The 17,828-nt window shown below is 47.0% G+C and overlaps 1 protein-coding gene across 3 annotated transcripts in view; it reads left to right on the top strand.

The window, feature by feature from the left end:
* The window catches only part of KCNA2 (potassium voltage-gated channel subfamily A member 2), a 60,190-nt gene that overhangs the window by 36,444 nt on the left and 5,918 nt on the right, over positions 1–17,828 (top strand). Inside the window, exons 2-3 of one of the 3 annotated variants that reach the window (XM_027856786.1) lie at positions 9,770–10,097; positions 10,580–11,638. In XM_027856786.1, coding sequence (XP_027712587.1) covers positions 10,745–11,638 — 894 coding nt within the window. In that variant the 5' untranslated portion in view covers positions 9,770–10,097; positions 10,580–10,744. Of the gene's footprint in view, positions 1–9,769; positions 10,098–10,579; positions 13,687–17,828 lie in introns of those variants that run through there. The other 2 variants (XM_027856787.1, XM_027856785.1) reach the window with 2 other exon arrangements.

The raw sequence follows: 17,828 nt of genomic DNA on the forward strand, positions 1-17,828 counted from the left end.
AAGTACTCCTGTGAAGAAGGGTTTCTCTGCTGCTTCCAATCTGTCACTGCACCCCAGGCTTCAATTTCGGACAACCCTGAGCTAGGGCTTCCACCTAGAGCTGGTATGGCTTTTTAATTCAGGTCGCCCAAGTTTTCTGCCACTGTGAGAGGAAGATCACAGAACCCTAGAATCTGAGTTGAAAGAGACCAGAGAGGACTTGGGGAAGAATGAAGGTTCAAAACTATGCAGAGAATGAGTGGCATGATGCCTGACAAAGGTCATGGGACAAAAGGCCCCTGGAGGCACTCCATGTTCTAGCCAAAACACCAGACAAGAAGCCAAATTGGCCTGTCTGTTGGCCACTGAATTTGACAGTCCACCTCCTTCTCTTCTGCCTTTGCACAATATGTCCCAGTCGCTGGGAAAGCATTCATTTCTCCCTCTTCCTCTTAGAATCCCTGCATGCCTTCCAGGCTCCTCATGCACCACCTCCTGCGGGAAGCTTTCTCTGATCCCCCCACTATCTCCCTCTTCAAATTATCATGTATATACCCAACTGTGCGCTGGTAAATCAATGGTTAACTACCGGCTCTGCAAAACAAACAAACAAACAACGACAAACCTCCCCCCACCACTACATTTGTTAACTTAATCTGCACTATTAACATTTTACTCATCACTTTCTAAAGTCTAGAAAATTAATAAAACAATACATCGAGCCCTGATTTGTGGAGTTTGTTGAATTCCATGACATAAATGATCACACGGAAAATTGAACAATCAGCTCTCAAAAGTCTAGACAGTTGGTTCCAGCACAACCCTGGATACAAAGAAAGACAAAAGACATGCTCTACTATATTTAATAGGATACAGTTCCTGCCTTCACTGCTGGATTAGTGGTAAAATGGCAAGTTCAAATCCCCACCCTGCCACTTGTAGGACCTTGGAGAAGTCTCTTATTTCCTCCTAACTCCTACCCTTTTTCCCATCAGAGGAATGGGGGAGAGAGAATATGAATGGCTCAACACAAATCCATTCCTACTCCTGGGAGATGGAGCTAGGAGGATAATAGGAGATTAAAGCACTGGACCTATAATCAGGAAGACCTGAGTTCAAATCCTGCCTCAGACACTGTGTGACCTTTGGCAAATCACTTAACCTCTCTTTGTATGCCTCAGTTTTCTCATCTGTGAAATAGTAATAATAACCCCTACTCTGGAGGTTGTTAAGAGGATTAAATGAGATAGCATGTGCAAAGCAATTTGGAAAGCTTAAAGTGCTATATAAATGCTAGTCCTTATTGGTGCTATTGTATTCCCTTTTCAGATGTGATCACTCATCTTCACATGTGTCAGGCAGCAGAGTAATGACCTGCAGAGGTTTAGTGGAGACAGTCCTCCATATCACAACCACCTCCCAATTTAGAATCACAGAACCTCAGGGTTTGAATGGTACTCAGTAGTGGTCTAGTCTAACCCATAACCAGACACGATTCTCTTCTACAACATACACGAGAGGTGGTCACCTAGTTTTCTTTAAAGACTCCTAATGAGGAGGAACCAGTGACCTCCAGAAGCAGCCAGCCCGCTCCAATCTTGGACAGCTCCAATGATTACAAAGTTTGTCCAGATATCGAGCCAATATTCACCTTTGAATCTTCTACGCACTGCTCAAGGTTCGGCCCTCTGGGATCAGACAGTCTAATCTTTCTTCCAAAGACTTGAAGGCAGTCATCATGTCCCTTCCTCTTCCCATTCCCCCTAAATTAGCATAGAGTGTAAGAGAAGGAAGATGCTCTGCAGACCAACTTAGTTCAGACCCCTTATCTTATTGATGAGGAAGCTAGGACCCAGAGAGATAAAGTTAATCACTAATGGTCCCACCGCTCGTTGGTCATAGCACCAGGATAAGGATCTGGGTGTCTTGCCTCCTCTAGACTAGAGAAAAACCTTTATCAATAAATAGTTAGGCCAATGGAGACTGAGTTGGTTTGCTCTTGCATATTTACCAGAGCACAGCTGGGTACACACGTGATCATTTGAAAAGGGAGATAGTGTTAGCAATTGAGATCAGAGGAGGCTTCCTGTAGGAGGTGGGGCATGAGATAAGCCTTGAAGACATCTGGGGATTCTAAGATGTTGAGGGAGAAGTGAGGGCATTCCAGGCAACTGGGACTTAATGTGCAAAGGCCAAAGAGAAGGAGATGGTTTGCCAAATTCATTGGCCAACAAATAGGCCAATTTGGCTTGAATGTCCAACGCACAAACAAGCTTTTTGTCTGTTTTGGCTAGAACATGGAGTGCAGGGCAGAAATTAAATTTCCATGATCTCCTTCCTAGCACTCAAAGGCTCTGCTGAGGTCTCTCCTCTTCCCTGTAGGGGCTTCCCAACAGAGATCCTGGGGCCTTAGCAGCCTCTGCTGTATCCACTCAACAAAATTGGCTTTCTCTTCCTCCCCTCTTTTCTCAGGACTTGTTTCCCTGGGTCCTTCCCCTCCTTGTTGATAGTCTTTATTTTGCCCTCTTTGATCTCCTGTCCCCTGCTGGAAGGAATCTGGTCCAAGCCCTGGCTCCTTCTTGTTCCCCGCTATGCCACGGCAGTCCTTCCTTCTCCAACTTACCCACCACTTGCTTTCCCATCTTCTTTCAAGACCCAAATCCAATACTACCTCCTCTATGCAACTTTCCCTGCTCTTCCTAGCTGAACGGGCTCTCTTCTTCTTCTGGGATCCCATAGTTCTTTGAACCTCCTAGTATTTCACTTTCAGATTCTATCTTGTGGTGTGGTCATTGGTGTGCATATTTTTTATTCTCTTGCTGTTGTTGTTGAGTTGTATCTGATTCTTCATGACCCCATTTGGGGTTTTCTTGGCAAAGATACTGGCGTGGTTTGCCATTTCCTTCTCCAGCTCACTTTACAAATGAGGAAACTGAGGCAAACAGGGTCAAGTGACTTGCCCAAGGTCACACAGCTAGTACATGTCTGAGGTCAAATTTGAACTGAGGAAGATGAGTCTTCCTGACTCTGGGCCCAGCACTTTATCCTAACTAGCTGCCCCTTTTATAATTCCTTACTTGACTGTAAGCTCTTCAAGGGCAAGGATTGTATTTTATTAATCTATGTCATAGGCTCTTACGAACATAGATTTAGAAATGAAAGGGAACCTAAGACACTCTTAAGTCAATCCACTCACCCCACCCCCACTTATTTTGTAGTTGAGGGACCTGAGGCTCAGAGAAGTTAAACATCTTGTCACAGGTCACACTGGTGGCACAACCTGGATTTGAACCCCAGGCTTCTGACTGCAAATCCAACATTACTCTCTACAGTGCCCAACACAAAGACTTATGAACAGATGGTACTCAACTCATGTTTGTTGGTTGATTGAATGAATGAATGAAGACACAAATACATTATTGGAAGGGATTCACTGAGGAGAAAGGGAGGGTAAGGGACTGTCCCTGTAGACTGGAAAAATAACAAGATCAAGACTGTCCAAAATCTGACCCCACCTGATATTTCCAACTTTACCTCTAGGCAGCTAGGTGGCACAATGATTGCAGAGCTCTGGAAATGGATCCAGGAAGTCCTGAGTTCAAATCCAGCTTCAGACACTTACTAGCCAGGTGATCCTAGGCAAGACACTTAATTTCTGTCTCAGTTTCCTATTCTGTGAAATGGGCATAAATAATAGTAACTGTCTCCCAGGGTTGTGGTGAGGATCAAATGAGACATTTGTAAAGCACTTTGCAAACCTTATGCAAACCTATATTTCTAATGAAGACGGGATAGAGGTGTCCAAACTGCTTGCCAATAGGGAAGTCCTAGGTCATATTCATAAGGGATATCAAAGCCATTTTTATAAGTGAAGAACGTTCTCCATTGACCTAGCTAAAATATTGAGAGACTAGAAGCCAATTTACCTGCCTCCAAGCGAAGGCTTTTGCCACTCGTTCCATGCCTCTGTCTGTAGGTCTTGCCTTGGTGAGACTGTTTTAGAGGAAAAGATAAGGTAATCACTAGTCATAACATTAATCAAGTTAACATTAGGATAGTTAATAAAGACCCTCTCAGGATGGGCTGGGGAAATAGCCTGGAGGGGAGCCCATTAAATCTGGACCTGGCAGCAGAGGTTTGATGCTCACAGACACCATCCTTTGGGATGCGAACTCTGCTTGGTGGTGTTCCCCCTTCACTAACTCCAAAATAGCATTGCAATTTACCTGGGGGCTCCCCAGAAGAGAGCTCAGGTATTTCCCTGTGGCAGTGTTGGGGGGTACTTCAGGCCTTCTTTCCCAAAATAAAGAGTAGAACAGCAGTGGCCTAAGTCCTTGGCCACTGTCTAGCAACCTGGTGTCCTCTGCATTTTCTTAGCCTGGTAAGTGGAAGGTGTCCTCCCCTGTTTCCTGAACAGTGTGGTCAAGTTAGTGAAGGGATTCAAACATGTAGCAAAAGGTGGTTTCTCTTTCTCCTTTTCCCAAAGGGAATGCCGAGGGATGCCCTAAGGTTTGCAAAAGCTCTTTCTCAAGCTTAAGGTGGGAGAGAGGGAGGCTTTGAATTAGAGGGATAGCCAGCCTCGAAGCCAGGAACATCTGTGCTCCCAGTCAAATCTCTCACAGTGTGTCCCTAAGTAACTCACCTAACCTCTCTCCATTCTAGGTCGATGGTGGCAAACGCAAAGAGAAACAGAGGCCACTAGTCTGGCCATAAAGATTTCCAAGGATTGAATAGTGACTTAATTTTATAACATAATATTATTTATGCTTTATTGTGTTCTTTTCATCTTGTGAAATATTTCCCAATTACATCTTAATTTAACTTGGGACCAACTGAGGGGCATTGCCACATGTTTGACACTTACTCTAGGTAATTCTGAAAGATTCTAAGTATCAGAGAAAATGGTGGTCTTCATCCAGGAGTTCCTTATATATTTTTTATTTTATTTATTTTATTCTGAACTTGAGAAATAAAACAAAAATAACATAGTAGGATGGGGGGAAAAGATGATTGTACATGAAACTGCAAATCTATTACGTACAAGTTACATCAGTGAAACTGAAGGGCCAATTCTTATCCTACTCTGTAGTGTATGCAAGAGCAATCCCATTGAAGAGGACAAGGGAAACATACAGATAAGTGCTAACTAAATGATGAAAAGCTTTAATGCCCATGAGTGCCCAAAGAAGGAAGGAACAATTGTTGAGCTCTTCGAGGGGAGGATTCATCTAATTTTTGTCTCTTTACCTGCATTGCCTGGCCCAGACCAGGTATTCAACACTCATTAAATTGGATTAAAGTGACAGGAGTTAGGTAAAGTCAGTCTCGGAAGGCTTCCTGAAAGAGTGGGTGTTTAGCAGGACTTAGAAGGAGGGAAGGTGCTGTATTTGGTTGAGAAGAGGGGACATGTGACAGCTCAGAGGTAGGAGAAGGGGGAACCTGAAAAGGGAGAAGAGTGAGACATGGAGAAAGAGGGAAGTATATACAATTGGGAAGGAGTGGTTCGTAGCAGAGTCAAGCTTATATGCTCATGGGAAATAAAGGTAGTTGAATGAGGAATCGGAGGAAGATAGTATAGTTGATAGAGGACCTTTGAAGACCACAGTCAGCAAAGTGCCTAACACACAGTAAGCATTTAATAGATGTTTGTTCTTCTGACTTGACCTTGTGCCTCCAAGGTCATAGAAAATGTGTTGTTTGGTTTTGCCTAATGGTGTTTATTTGTTTGCCTTTACAAGGGAGAGTTCTAGGAAGGTCAGGAATGTATTAGGAAGTGACATCAATGTTAAAGGAAAAAACTATCAGTAAAAGAGCTCATCTCTCCCCTACAGCAGAGACAATCAGTACACTGGCTGGGCTTAGTCTAGGGAGCTGAGGCCTAATGGTGGGGTACCTCCCCAGTATTTCTCACTATACACAAAAAACCCACCTCATTTCTCCTTCATTCCCAGAGCCCATCTAGACTACTGACCACCAGGGCCCTGCTGTAGCTGTAAATGAGAACCCCAAAAGGATCAGACAGAGTTGAGGGTGGGGCTCCATTCTAAGAGATATCCTACCAAGACCACTGGTGGGTCTTTTTTTTTTTTTCAAACAATGGCACAGATGACCCCATAGAGCATAGGAAGGGGCAAGTAGGAAGGCTTTCACTCACCTTTCTGCCACTCCCTTGGAGCATACAAGGTTCCTGGAGATAAGGCCTGCAGAAAGATCAGTTCATCAATATGGGAACACTTTCACTGCAGCCCCAATCTAGATAGATAGACTCCCCCTACCCCACCCCTACCCCACCACTCAACTGGGCCATTTTGGGTCCCAGAGACACACTACAAATGATAAGGGGGTTGTTTAGAGCATCTGTCCTCGAAGGAGAAACCTGATTCTGACCTGCAAGTACCAATAGTAGACAGGTAGCATTTTAAAGTGAGCAAAATATTTAATCTACATGATCTCATTTGCCCCTTGAAGCTAATGGGGGGCAGGTGGGAGGGAAATTGTCTATCCAGAGTGGAGCTATAGTGAGAGGGTCCATCTGTGTGACACTAGGGACAAATGGGAGAAGGAACTGTGTGAAGAAGGCACAGAGAGACTTGACTGACAGGCACAGAGACAGACCCTCACCTAAGTAAGCTTCAGATAGGGAAAGAAAGAAAAAGAGGGAAGGAAACAGAGGCTATAAGCAGTTTCTCTGCAGGCCCTGCAGAAGAAACAGGTAGCATTCTCTCCTTAGCCTTCCCCCACTGAATTCCTAAAGCAGGGAGGGCTTGGGTTGACAGGTTTAGCCATTCCTACCTCCTACCGAAGAGACAATATGGCTTTGTGATTAAAGAGCCAGACTTGGAGGCGTAGCTTTGAAACCTGCCTTAGTCTTGCTAGTTAAGTGGTCAAAAACAAATCATTTCACTTCTCTGAGATTCAGTTTACTTATGTGTAAAAGAGAGATTATAATACTGGCACTACCAACCCTCCAAGGGTCCTTCAAGGGGCAAATAAGATAATGTAGACTGAGTATTCTTCTCACTTTAAAGTGCTATCTAACTGTCCACTGTTGGTACTTGCAGGTCAGAGTCAGATTCCTCCTTTGAGGACAGATACCTCAACCTACCCCCCTCCATCATTTGTATTGTGCTATAGGATCCAACAGGGCCCAGTTAGGTGGTAGGATGGGGGAGGGAGTCTGTCTATCCAGAGTGGGGCTGCAGTGAGATACTGCAGCACCTGCTGCATTCAGTCCCCTGGCATTGCTCTAGTGGGTAAAAGAAAGGGAAGCCGCGGGGTGGGGAAGGGGAGGGGAAGGGAGGGAGATGAGAAGGGAGGGAATAGGGTCTGCAGATACTGTCTGGCATGGTTATAATAATAGCAACACTTCTTCCTGTGAGGCTGGATTCCTCATATCTGTTGGGGATTGTTGCTATTGATTTTCTCTTCGTTGTCAATTTCATTGTGTTGGCAAGAGCTAGGGGGATATGGATCTCCCCTGAAGTTAGATCCTCTTGTCTCTTACCAAATCCCTGTCCCAAGACTTCTCCAGAAACAGAGTTCCATATAAGATTAGGGTCCGAGCTCTGAGTTTAGTCAAGAATTATTATTATTAATTATTCATTTCCCACTGCTGGAAATTCAGGGATGTTATGGTTGGCATTTGGGGTGGGTGGGAGAGAATTATAGACCCAGTGGCATAAACCTCATAAATATTCATTCTCTGTTCTAGGGGAGTTTAAGGTTATGTTCTGGGGTCAGTGCTCCCTTTAGCTCTGGCTGAGCTGGGAGACACCCCCACTCTCATTTCTATTCCCCTTCCCCAGAGCCAGGTTACAATGGTGGTGCTGGGGTGCATGATCCTTGCTCTGTATGCGCCGCATGTGGGACTGCAGAGCCGGCAAGAAGTCTTGGGTTTTTCACCCCGGCCCCCCCCCCCGAAACCCCCGAGCCTCCAGCTTTGCCATAATCTGGCAAAATGGAGGCTCCGGCTGCTGATCCAGAAGGGTAAATTGGGCCAGGGGATGTTTCCCTTTTGCATGCCTCCTATCTTCCAGTCTCCGGGGCCACTGTAGTTCTAGCCGGCCTTCTGAAGGAGGGAAAGGGCCTGGGGGTCCTCTAGCCATGAAAGCCCTCTGCAGAAGAATAGAAACAATACTGACCAGGAGCCCGGTCCTGATGGGCAGCACCTGGGCCTGGATGACTGGGGGGGAGAGGTAAGGGGGAGGAGGGTGGCCCCCATCTCTCTAAGCAGAGATGCAAGAATCGGGACCTGGGTAGCAAGCATCTGAAGCCTGGAGAACGGAGCCGTGTGCGAGATGCTCCAGGAATTGGAGGCTCGTCTCAGTCAGTGCTGATTGCTAAATCCGAGCAGTCCTGAAGCTGGGAGCTCAAGGGAGGCTGGGTCAGATCACCTGGGCAAAGGTGCACCCTCCCGCCCCCACTGCAATGGCTTTGGGATCCTGGGCTCGGGAGGCTGAGGAAGTCAGGCTTGGAGGAGCGTTTGCCCTTTCCCCAGGCCTCGGGCGAGCTGCAGAGGTTTCTGTCCTTAGAGAGGAAAGAGGCTGAGATCGAGGGCTGCTGCCCCCTTACCGGTCCATCTAGCTCTCAGGTTCCTCTGTCCTGCAGGGGTCCAAGAGGGAACCAGACCCTCAGTGCTTCCACGTCTGGACCCTGAGGGATGTGAAGGGGACAAAGGAATCGGCTGTTTCCCTGTGTCCCTGGGAAGGGGCTTAATTGGGGCCGGGCAGGCGAGGGTTAACGGGAGGTGCTTTCTGCTGCAAGGCTTGGCAGGAGTGTACTACTGGGTTGCTGAAGAGCGGAGAAGGGAGAGGAGGGTTAAGCTGCAGTCTGGATTGGAGAGAGCTGGGGGGCTCTGGGCCGGAACCCCTAGGAGTGATGAATGCAGGACGGGGGACCCCTCGATGCCCTGGGGCCTGCGGGATCGGGTTACATAAGGGCCAGCCCCGAAGCCTCTTCCCTCGCCCTCTCCCCCCCTCTCAGTTCTGCCATCCCGCCTTGAAGCAGATCTAAGCAGAGCTTTCCATCGTCCTGCAGAGGAAATGCGAGGGGTTTTCTCTAGGGGGGGAATCAATGGTCGGCTGGAGGTACTTCTCAGCTCAAATGCCACCCCTGTCTGAGGAAGGCCGGTGGCCCTGGGATCCTTGGGGGAGAGTAAGTCTGCGGTCTCGGCGGCTGTCAGGGCTGAGGAGTGGGGGAGGGGGGCTTCAAAGAGGGAGGGGTGGTGCTTCCTCTGCAAAGTTGAGCTCTTGGACGATATTTTTTCCGTTCTCCTCAGGACTGGCTCAGGTCAGGGCTTAGATCAACCATCCTTATTCCCACCCCAAGCCTGGGAAGCTTTAACCTAGGCCCATCCTTGGTTTGCCCGAGGGTCCAAGCGGGCCCTGTGTCCCCTTCCTTCATTCCCTTCTCCACCCAAGAGGAAGGCGTTAGGCTCAGACTGGGCGGGGGGGGGGGGGGGGGGGGGAGAAGATTCCCCAAAGAGCTTGGCCTGGCCGTGCTTGCTGGCTTCTCTCCTTTGCAAGAAGGAATCACCGGGTTGCCAGCTGGAGGGGAGTCAGCTAGAAAGGATGGGGAGCTGACCCGCAGTGGTCCCAGGGCACGATGCAGGCGGAGCCCCCAGCCAGAGGGAGGGGTGGGCAGCCAGGTCCCTTAGAGAGTGAGGGCAGCGTACTGAGGCCAGATGTGTTGCCCGGGGCAAGTGAGAAACCAACCCACATGCCCCAAGAAGCCGAGTCTTGGCAGCCACTGCCTCACAGCCCCAGTTCCACCTTGCTGATGTTTTTTCCAGGCAACGTCACACCTCCTGAGGACGACGGGGAGGACACTGGGTTTCGCTGAGGTTTGCATCTTACCGCCGTCAAAGCGGAGGCTCCAGACACGAGTTGGGCTGCCCTGGAGCCAAGGACCACACTGGCCAGGTTTCCTCTACAGTCAAACGCCGGGGCTCACCTCCGGGAGCCGGAGCCTACCCTCCTGCCCAGAATGACTCACCATTCTTCCCTACTCGAGTGCTAGGACAATATGGGGAGCTCAGCTGTCTATTTGTGTATCTAGGATTCCCCCAGAGTCTCAGCGGCTTGGTTACTAAGAGACCTCCCTGATTCCAGCTCCTCCAGGTAACCCAATTTGTTGTTTTGTCATTTGCCGTTTGCCTAAAGCCAGTGGTGCAGACCCATGCTAAGCACCCTCCCATCCTCTTCCAGAAGTGGGGGAGACTGCTGGGGCACAGGTATTTGCAAGTGAATAGTTCAGTGCCAAGAGCTGGGATGGTGGTGGGTGGGGGCTGTGCTGTAAGGAATAGGAGTAGTGCAGAAAGAGACTTTATTTCCCTCCCCCTTCCCACTATCCAGGGAGCCGCCTGCTTTAGATGCAGTGGTGTGGCTTTCTTGAGAGACTGCTTTGGTGCCTCCTCTATGCCCCCTCAGTACCAGGAGTTTGAATAAAGTTGTTGGGGTCTGGAGAATTTGGAAGGGGGGGGAAGAAGATAATTTATCTTGAAACTCTTCACTGGCCAAGAAATGGGAGGCAAGCATTGATGGCTTTGGGGTATGCTGGCCACTGCTTGTATTTAATTCTCTTACCTGACTCTGTCTTTCAGCCAAACCAAGCAGGAGCTCTTTGGTGTGCAGAGCTCCCCCAGTGCTCTCATGTTCAAACCCAAGCTGATACACCCGCTTTTCTGGGGGACATTAGCATTGTCCTGAAAGCTCTCCCCTGGGACAGCTGGAAGGTGTAGAGCCAGGAGCCCTCCCCAGCCCCCATTATGACAGTGGCCACTGGAGACCCAGCAGATGAAGCTGCCGCCCTCCCTGGGCACCCCCAGGACACCTATGACCCTGAGGCAGACCATGAGTGCTGTGAGAGGGTAGTAATTAACATCTCGGGATTGCGATTTGAGACACAGCTCAAGACTTTGGCCCAGTTTCCAGAGACCCTCTTGGGGGACCCTAAGAAGCGAATGAGGTACTTTGATCCACTCCGAAATGAATACTTTTTTGACAGGAACCGCCCTAGCTTTGATGCCATCTTATATTACTACCAGTCTGGGGGCCGGTTAAGACGCCCTGTGAATGTCCCCTTGGATATCTTCTCAGAAGAAATTCGTTTTTATGAACTGGGTGAGGAGGCGATGGAGATGTTCCGAGAGGATGAAGGCTACATCAAAGAGGAAGAGCGTCCTTTACCAGAAAATGAGTTTCAGAGACAGGTGTGGCTTCTATTTGAATACCCAGAGAGCTCTGGGCCAGCCAGGATTATAGCTATTGTGTCTGTCATGGTGATTTTGATCTCCATTGTGAGTTTCTGTCTTGAAACTTTGCCCATTTTTCGGGATGAGAATGAAGATATGGCTGGTGGTGGGATTCCTTTCCATACCTACTCTAACAGCACCATTGGGTACCAACAGTCCACTTCCTTCACTGACCCTTTCTTCATTGTGGAGACACTATGCATCATCTGGTTCTCCTTTGAGTTCCTAGTCAGGTTCTTTGCCTGTCCCAGCAAAGCCGGTTTCTTCACCAACATCATGAACATCATTGACATTGTGGCCATCATCCCGTACTTCATCACGCTTGGGACCGAGCTGGCAGAGAAGACAGACGATGCCCAGCAAGGCCAGCAGGCAATGTCATTGGCTATCCTTCGTGTGATCCGGTTGGTAAGAGTCTTTAGGATTTTCAAGCTGTCCAGACACTCCAAAGGGCTCCAGATCCTAGGTCAGACCCTCAAGGCCAGCATGAGAGAATTGGGCCTCCTCATATTCTTCCTATTCATCGGGGTCATTCTCTTCTCTAGTGCTGTCTATTTTGCAGAGGCAGATGAGCGAGATTCCCAGTTCCCTAGTATCCCTGATGCCTTCTGGTGGGCAGTCGTCTCCATGACAACCGTAGGCTACGGAGACATGGTCCCCACCACCATTGGGGGAAAGATTGTGGGTTCCCTTTGTGCAATTGCAGGTGTCTTAACTATTGCCTTACCAGTCCCTGTCATAGTGTCCAATTTCAACTACTTCTACCACCGGGAGACAGAGGGAGAGGAACAGGCCCAGTACTTACAAGTGACCAGCTGTCCAAAGATCCCATCTTCCCCTGACCTAAAGAAAAGTAGGAGTGCCTCCACCATTAGTAAGTCTGATTACATGGAAATCCAGGAAGGGGTAAACAACAGCAATGAGGACTTTAGAGAGGAAAACTTGAAAACAGCCAACTGTACCCTGGCTAACACAAACTATGTGAATATTACCAAAATGTTAACTGATGTCTGACTGAAACCTATTAGCATATTTACAGCTCAAGTGGAACTAATGCAGATATTGCGTAATAGCCTGCATTGTAGCTGTGTCCTAACCGCGTGTACTTGGTTATGCATGGAAAGCAAGAATTGTGAAGTGATTTTTTTTATTTCTTTAAAAAATTTTTTTAAATTTAGAACACAGACTATCCTGTATGTGGCTTTCATGCAGACTTTCATCACAGATTTAGAGGTTTCCAAAGACTGAAGACATAGAAATACAGGTGCAACTCATGTAGTCAGGATTCAGAAAGGGACATTGGAACTATCTCATATAAGCAGCATGACCTACTAGTATCAGTGTGTCAACTCTCCCAATTAACTGTCCTTAGCACATGCAACGGATTTCCCTCTCCATCAGACTTCCCAGTCAGCCCTTCCTTCTTTCCTTTTCCTTTCCCCCTCTCCCTCCCTCTTCCCTTCCTCCCCATAGCCAGAATGGATCCTGACTTCACTTTCTAAGCTTTGGTAACTATTCCAAATGTCATCCCCATGTTTTGCATTGAAAAGAACACACAGCCGTGCATGCAGAATCACTTTCTGTGTTACCGGCGTGGTGAATTGCAGTTGCCAAGTGGAGAGCTGCTGAGGCTGGTTTCATAACAGAAAATACTGCATTCAACTCTTTCTCTGCAGTGTCAGTGCGAGGCCCAGGGGAGGGACAGCTAGTGTGACCCAAGATGGGTTGTTAAGGCTCAAATTTCATACTCAAGTCTTAGGGGAGAAACCAACCAAGGAGCCTCTCTGCCTAGAGGGTCACCATTTTTTACCATCTTCAGGGTCGCCGAAGAGAACGACCAATCCCTCTATGACACCTGAGTTTCCCAGAGTCTCCTTTTGCTACCGTGGTAGCCTCTGGGCATATTGATACTGCAGTGAAACCCAACAGTGCTTCAGCATGAGGATTTGTTGCATGAATCTCAATATCTAATACACATGAGATTAATCTGTTGTTGTTTTTTTCAGAGTAGCCTACACACACAGTATTCATGCTTATAGTATTGATAGACTCAGGATGACACTGAGTTTGGGGACTTTTTAAACCATGGAAAGCCAAAAGTCCTGAATAGGGAGGGGGAAAAACATAACATGAGACTCCCTGGAAAAAGGGAAGCCAGACCTTAGGTATGCATTCCACAGTTCTTCCAGGCAGGGGCACAGACTTCTGCCAAGCCAAGAAGGTGAAATAGTAAGGAAAAGCCTGAGCAGACCATGTGGACTACACCTTAGTAATCAATCTTGTTGCAAGTAGGATTTTTACAGTTGGCCAGAGCATTTAGTTGTGAGAGCAGGTGGATCTGTAGATCCAATGTACATATACCCAATATCACCTTCATGTGTTCCTCAACCTACCTACCTAGCTAGAGATAAAAAAAAATAGTTGCATTCAAACATGGTATAAGCTTATGCAATATTTTTGACACAGGGCAATTTATGCATGTGTTCTGACTATGTGCACTAGTGCGTGTATATGTCTTGCTACATATACATGAGCAAACACACGACACACATACAAATATAAGTATAAATAGTAGTTATATATATGTATATATATGTAAATGTATACTCTCTGGAGTTCAGGTTCAGAGGGCAAAACCATTGCTCTGTGAGCTGGGGAAATGACTCATGCATGTCTAAGAGGCCTCACGAGTTCATGTTGGATTGATCCTCATTTTGGATTGGTTCCCCCACTGGGCCATGGTTTTCTGCCATCACCTGAGACACTCCAGCCTGTGTGGTTTCTTAGACCATTACAAAATGTCTTTCTGCCCTCCATGTGCTGCAGCTCCAGTCCCTGTGGCTGAAGCTTGTCTTACTGAGTGCACAAGGGCCAATGGCCCTCATGGTTCCCTCAAGATGCCCCTCGGCCTGGCCCCAGGGGCAACCTTTTCATCACCAGTCCTGAAACCCAGCGGGACAGAATTAACTCCATCACCATTTCCCCACCCCCACTCCTCCTTGCCTTTCATTTCCTTTTCACCTGGCTCTGTCTACCCAGCCACTTCCATGGCTCTTTCTTCCCCATGTCTCCTGATTCAGTACTGAGGCCAACAAGAAATAGGACCTTTCTTAGACCTAGGAATTTTAGTTTTTGACTGAACTCTCTTCTCTCTCTGCCCCCACTATCTAGAAAAGTACAAAGGTAAATCTGGATAACTGAAATCTGTGTATGGTCCATAAACACTGTTTGGGTCACCAGACACAACCTCCATGCCCCCCATAACTCCTTCTTCCCATTAGACCTACTCAAAAGTGGCAGAGTAGTGTGGGAAATGGTGTTGGTGTCAGAAAGCCCTGGGCTTCACTGTCCTGCCTCAGAGATTTACTAGCTACATGATTCTGGGCAAGTCACTTAACCCTACTGCATCTCAGTTTCCTCATCTGTAAAATGAGAGGATTAGATTTGATAGATCCCCTGAAGTCTGTTCAGGGTCTAAATCTATTATCCTAAGTGGGTGGCATCCTAAGTGATCTTCTTTTCTTCTCTCCCTTTGCCCCCTCCTCCAGCCCGTCCCTGGGGGAAGCTAGTGAGCAATGGGAGCACCTAAAGCTTTGCAAGGAGTGACAAGGATCAGAGCCCCATGCCTTCCTCTAGGGCTGAATGTATCTAAGATTCTCACAAAAACAAGAACAGAACTCTGTGAGCCCCAACTTGCCCCTTAGGTATCTGTGTCATAGGCTCATTTCCTTGTCTGCCGACTTGCTCAGTACCTGTGGTTGACACGGGGAGGCATTAAGGTAGGAGTCTAATGGTTCTGAACCACTTTGGTGCATGGATTCCTTGGCGCAGTAAAGGCCCATGATGTACCCTCATGGACTCACACGTCTTCAGGGGTTTGCCCGGTTCTGTGCAGTCATCCTTATATGCACCCAGTCCATCTGAGTTCATTCTGAATTCCCAGAAGTTAGGAAGGGTATGTACCCATTCTGATAATAGTTGAAAGGGAAGCAACTCAGGTCTATAGACTCTAGGTCAGGACTGTAGATATTTTATTACAACATCCTTCTAGAGAGGATTGAAGAGCAGAGAATTCCCCTGTGGGATAGAAAGTGCTCTTAAAAAGAAAGTGAAAAACAACCCTCTGATCAAGAGACACAAATACATGCAATATACACATGTGCAAGAGACATACAACACGCAAATATGGGGGAAACCCATGGAAAATACACAGGACCAGACCTATATGGTCCTACCCACAATTCAAATGCACAAATACAACATGCACAAATAATACACACATGACACACAACACACAAAGACATAACCAACACATACCAGGAGAATCAACATTTCTCTGGTCATAGAGCTATAAATGATAAGCACAAACCAAAGTACACCCTAAAATAAGCTTTATCCCCTTGGCCTCATCGGCCTCTGCAACACTCCTACACACACACACACACACACACACACACACACACACACGCACGCACCTCCCAGCTGCTTAGGGCTGCTTTTATACTGCCTGAATTCTTCGAGGGGCATCTGCTTTTACACCTCTCGATGACTCCCCCATTCTCCTCTTCTGAGCTTTCTCTTCTCTTCTTTCTACCCCATCCAATCCCAATTTTTCCCGTCTAAGGAGAAACCTCCATTTGCCAGTAAAGATAGGGGACTGGACCATCTCTTCCACAAGGGCTTCTGATTGGAGCAGGGAATCTTGATATCCCACCAAATCACTTTTTTTCCTCCCAGAAATCTGGGACTCAGAGCAGGCAGTGATTGATGGGCAAGCTCACTGCCTTACTGTACCACTTCCTCCAGAGATTACTGCCATGTCTATACATGGCCTGTTCCATTAATCCAGTGGGCTTTGTTGTTATTGTTGTTGTTCATTTGTTTGTTTGGAAGAGGGTGGAGTGGAAGCAGCTAGGTGGCACAGTGAATAGAGCACTGGACTGGGAATCAGGAAGGCCCAAATTTTAATGCTGGACCCATCCCTTAGTTTCTCTGAGTCTTGGTTTTCTCAGCTCAGTTTTTCTCAGTGAAAAGGAAATCCTAATAGCACCTTCTTCACAGGGTTGTTGCAAAGATCAGATGAGAAAATATACCAAGAACTTGCAAAACACCATATAAATATTAGCTAATTTTATTGTTGTTATTTTCTCTGCGTTACTGGAATCTCTAGGCTCAGCCCTAGAGATCCTCTTGGTGGCTGCTGGCTACTGAAACAACAGGGTCATGGGCTGAGAACAGCAGAAGAGGAACACCAACAATGTCACTGTGACATCCTTCCTACCTATAGCTTTATCTATGGCCTTTGCTGGGGTCATGGAGAGCCAGTCTAGATAAATAAGGAAAAATTACAGTTTATCTGAGGGAAAACATGGTTAGCTTTCCTTCCTGAAACAACAATTCCCTGGATCTCAGTTACTGAAATCAACAGTCTACTGTTGGTTAATTGGGATTGCTAAGGAACTTAGTAGTTGATTTACCATGGGTGGTTTATAAAAAGTGGGTTTCCCCCCACCCCTCAATGCATCCCTAGAAGCCAACTGGTGAGACTTAAGGAAAGTCAAACTCCTTTTAATGCCAGTTTGAGGGAAACATAGGAAGCTAAATTGACTGCTTTAAAAAGTGGAGGAGGGAGTGCTGAATTATGTCATTTATGTTCAAGATAGACAGAAGGGTCGTACCTGTGATTTACTCTGTATAGGATACAAGTCTATCAATGTCAGTTAACTTTCTCTTCAACTTGGATTCTTAAAAGAGTTGCCCAGAGCACTGAGACTTGACCAGGGTTAAGTGACTTAGCCTGGGTCACAAAACCAGTATGATCAAAGGCAGGACTTGACCCCAGGGTTTCTCAGCTTCAAGGCCAACTCTCTATTTAGTATGTCACTCCAAAACCTTAGTTAAATGATTTAAGGATTATCCAACATTATGGATTATCTCTATGTGTCATTAGTTCCTCTCGACTTATGTGAATAATTGTTGACATTCTAGTTTGCCCCCAATGAAGGCCAGTAGTTGAAGCAGTGCCTCTGGTCAGAGGGTTCTGGGAAGGGCCCAGGGGACCCTATGCTTTCTCTGCTCAAATAGGTAGCTATGATGGCCTTCCTTCCATTTGTCTGCCCATCTACACTTTATCATCTCTCTAGAGGCAGCAAAATCAGTTCAGCCATCACCAGAACTTTTGCCACAAAGTCGGTTCTTAGGCTCAAGCTGACATGATGGGATCTGTTTGGAAGTCAAGATCTAACTTGCTCTTTGGTTTCATATATTGTCTCTCAAACCTGAATTTCAGAACCCAGAATGTGGAGGAAACACGGTAGAATTTTCAAGAGGTTGATAAGGAAGATGAACCCTAGGAGAGAGGAGAAAGGCTGGGCTGAGGAAATTAAAATGGAACTGGACAATTTCCAGGCTAAACTATGCAGAAGCCAAAACTTAATGGAACAGAAGAGTCCCTGAGTTTATTAGGGTTTATGTGGTGCTTTGTAATCTCTCTCCCTTTCCCTCTCTTTCCCTCTCCCTTTCTCTCTTTCCATCTCCCTCTCCTTCCCCCCTCTTCTTCTTCTTCTTCTTCTTCTTCTTCTTCTTCTTCTTCTTCTTC

This window comes from Vombatus ursinus, unplaced genomic scaffold, assembly GCF_900497805.2.
Source record: "Vombatus ursinus unplaced genomic scaffold, bare-nosed wombat genome assembly UNPS02011613.1, whole genome shotgun sequence".
In the NCBI taxonomy this organism is placed as follows: Eukaryota; Metazoa; Chordata; class Mammalia; order Diprotodontia; family Vombatidae; genus Vombatus; species Vombatus ursinus.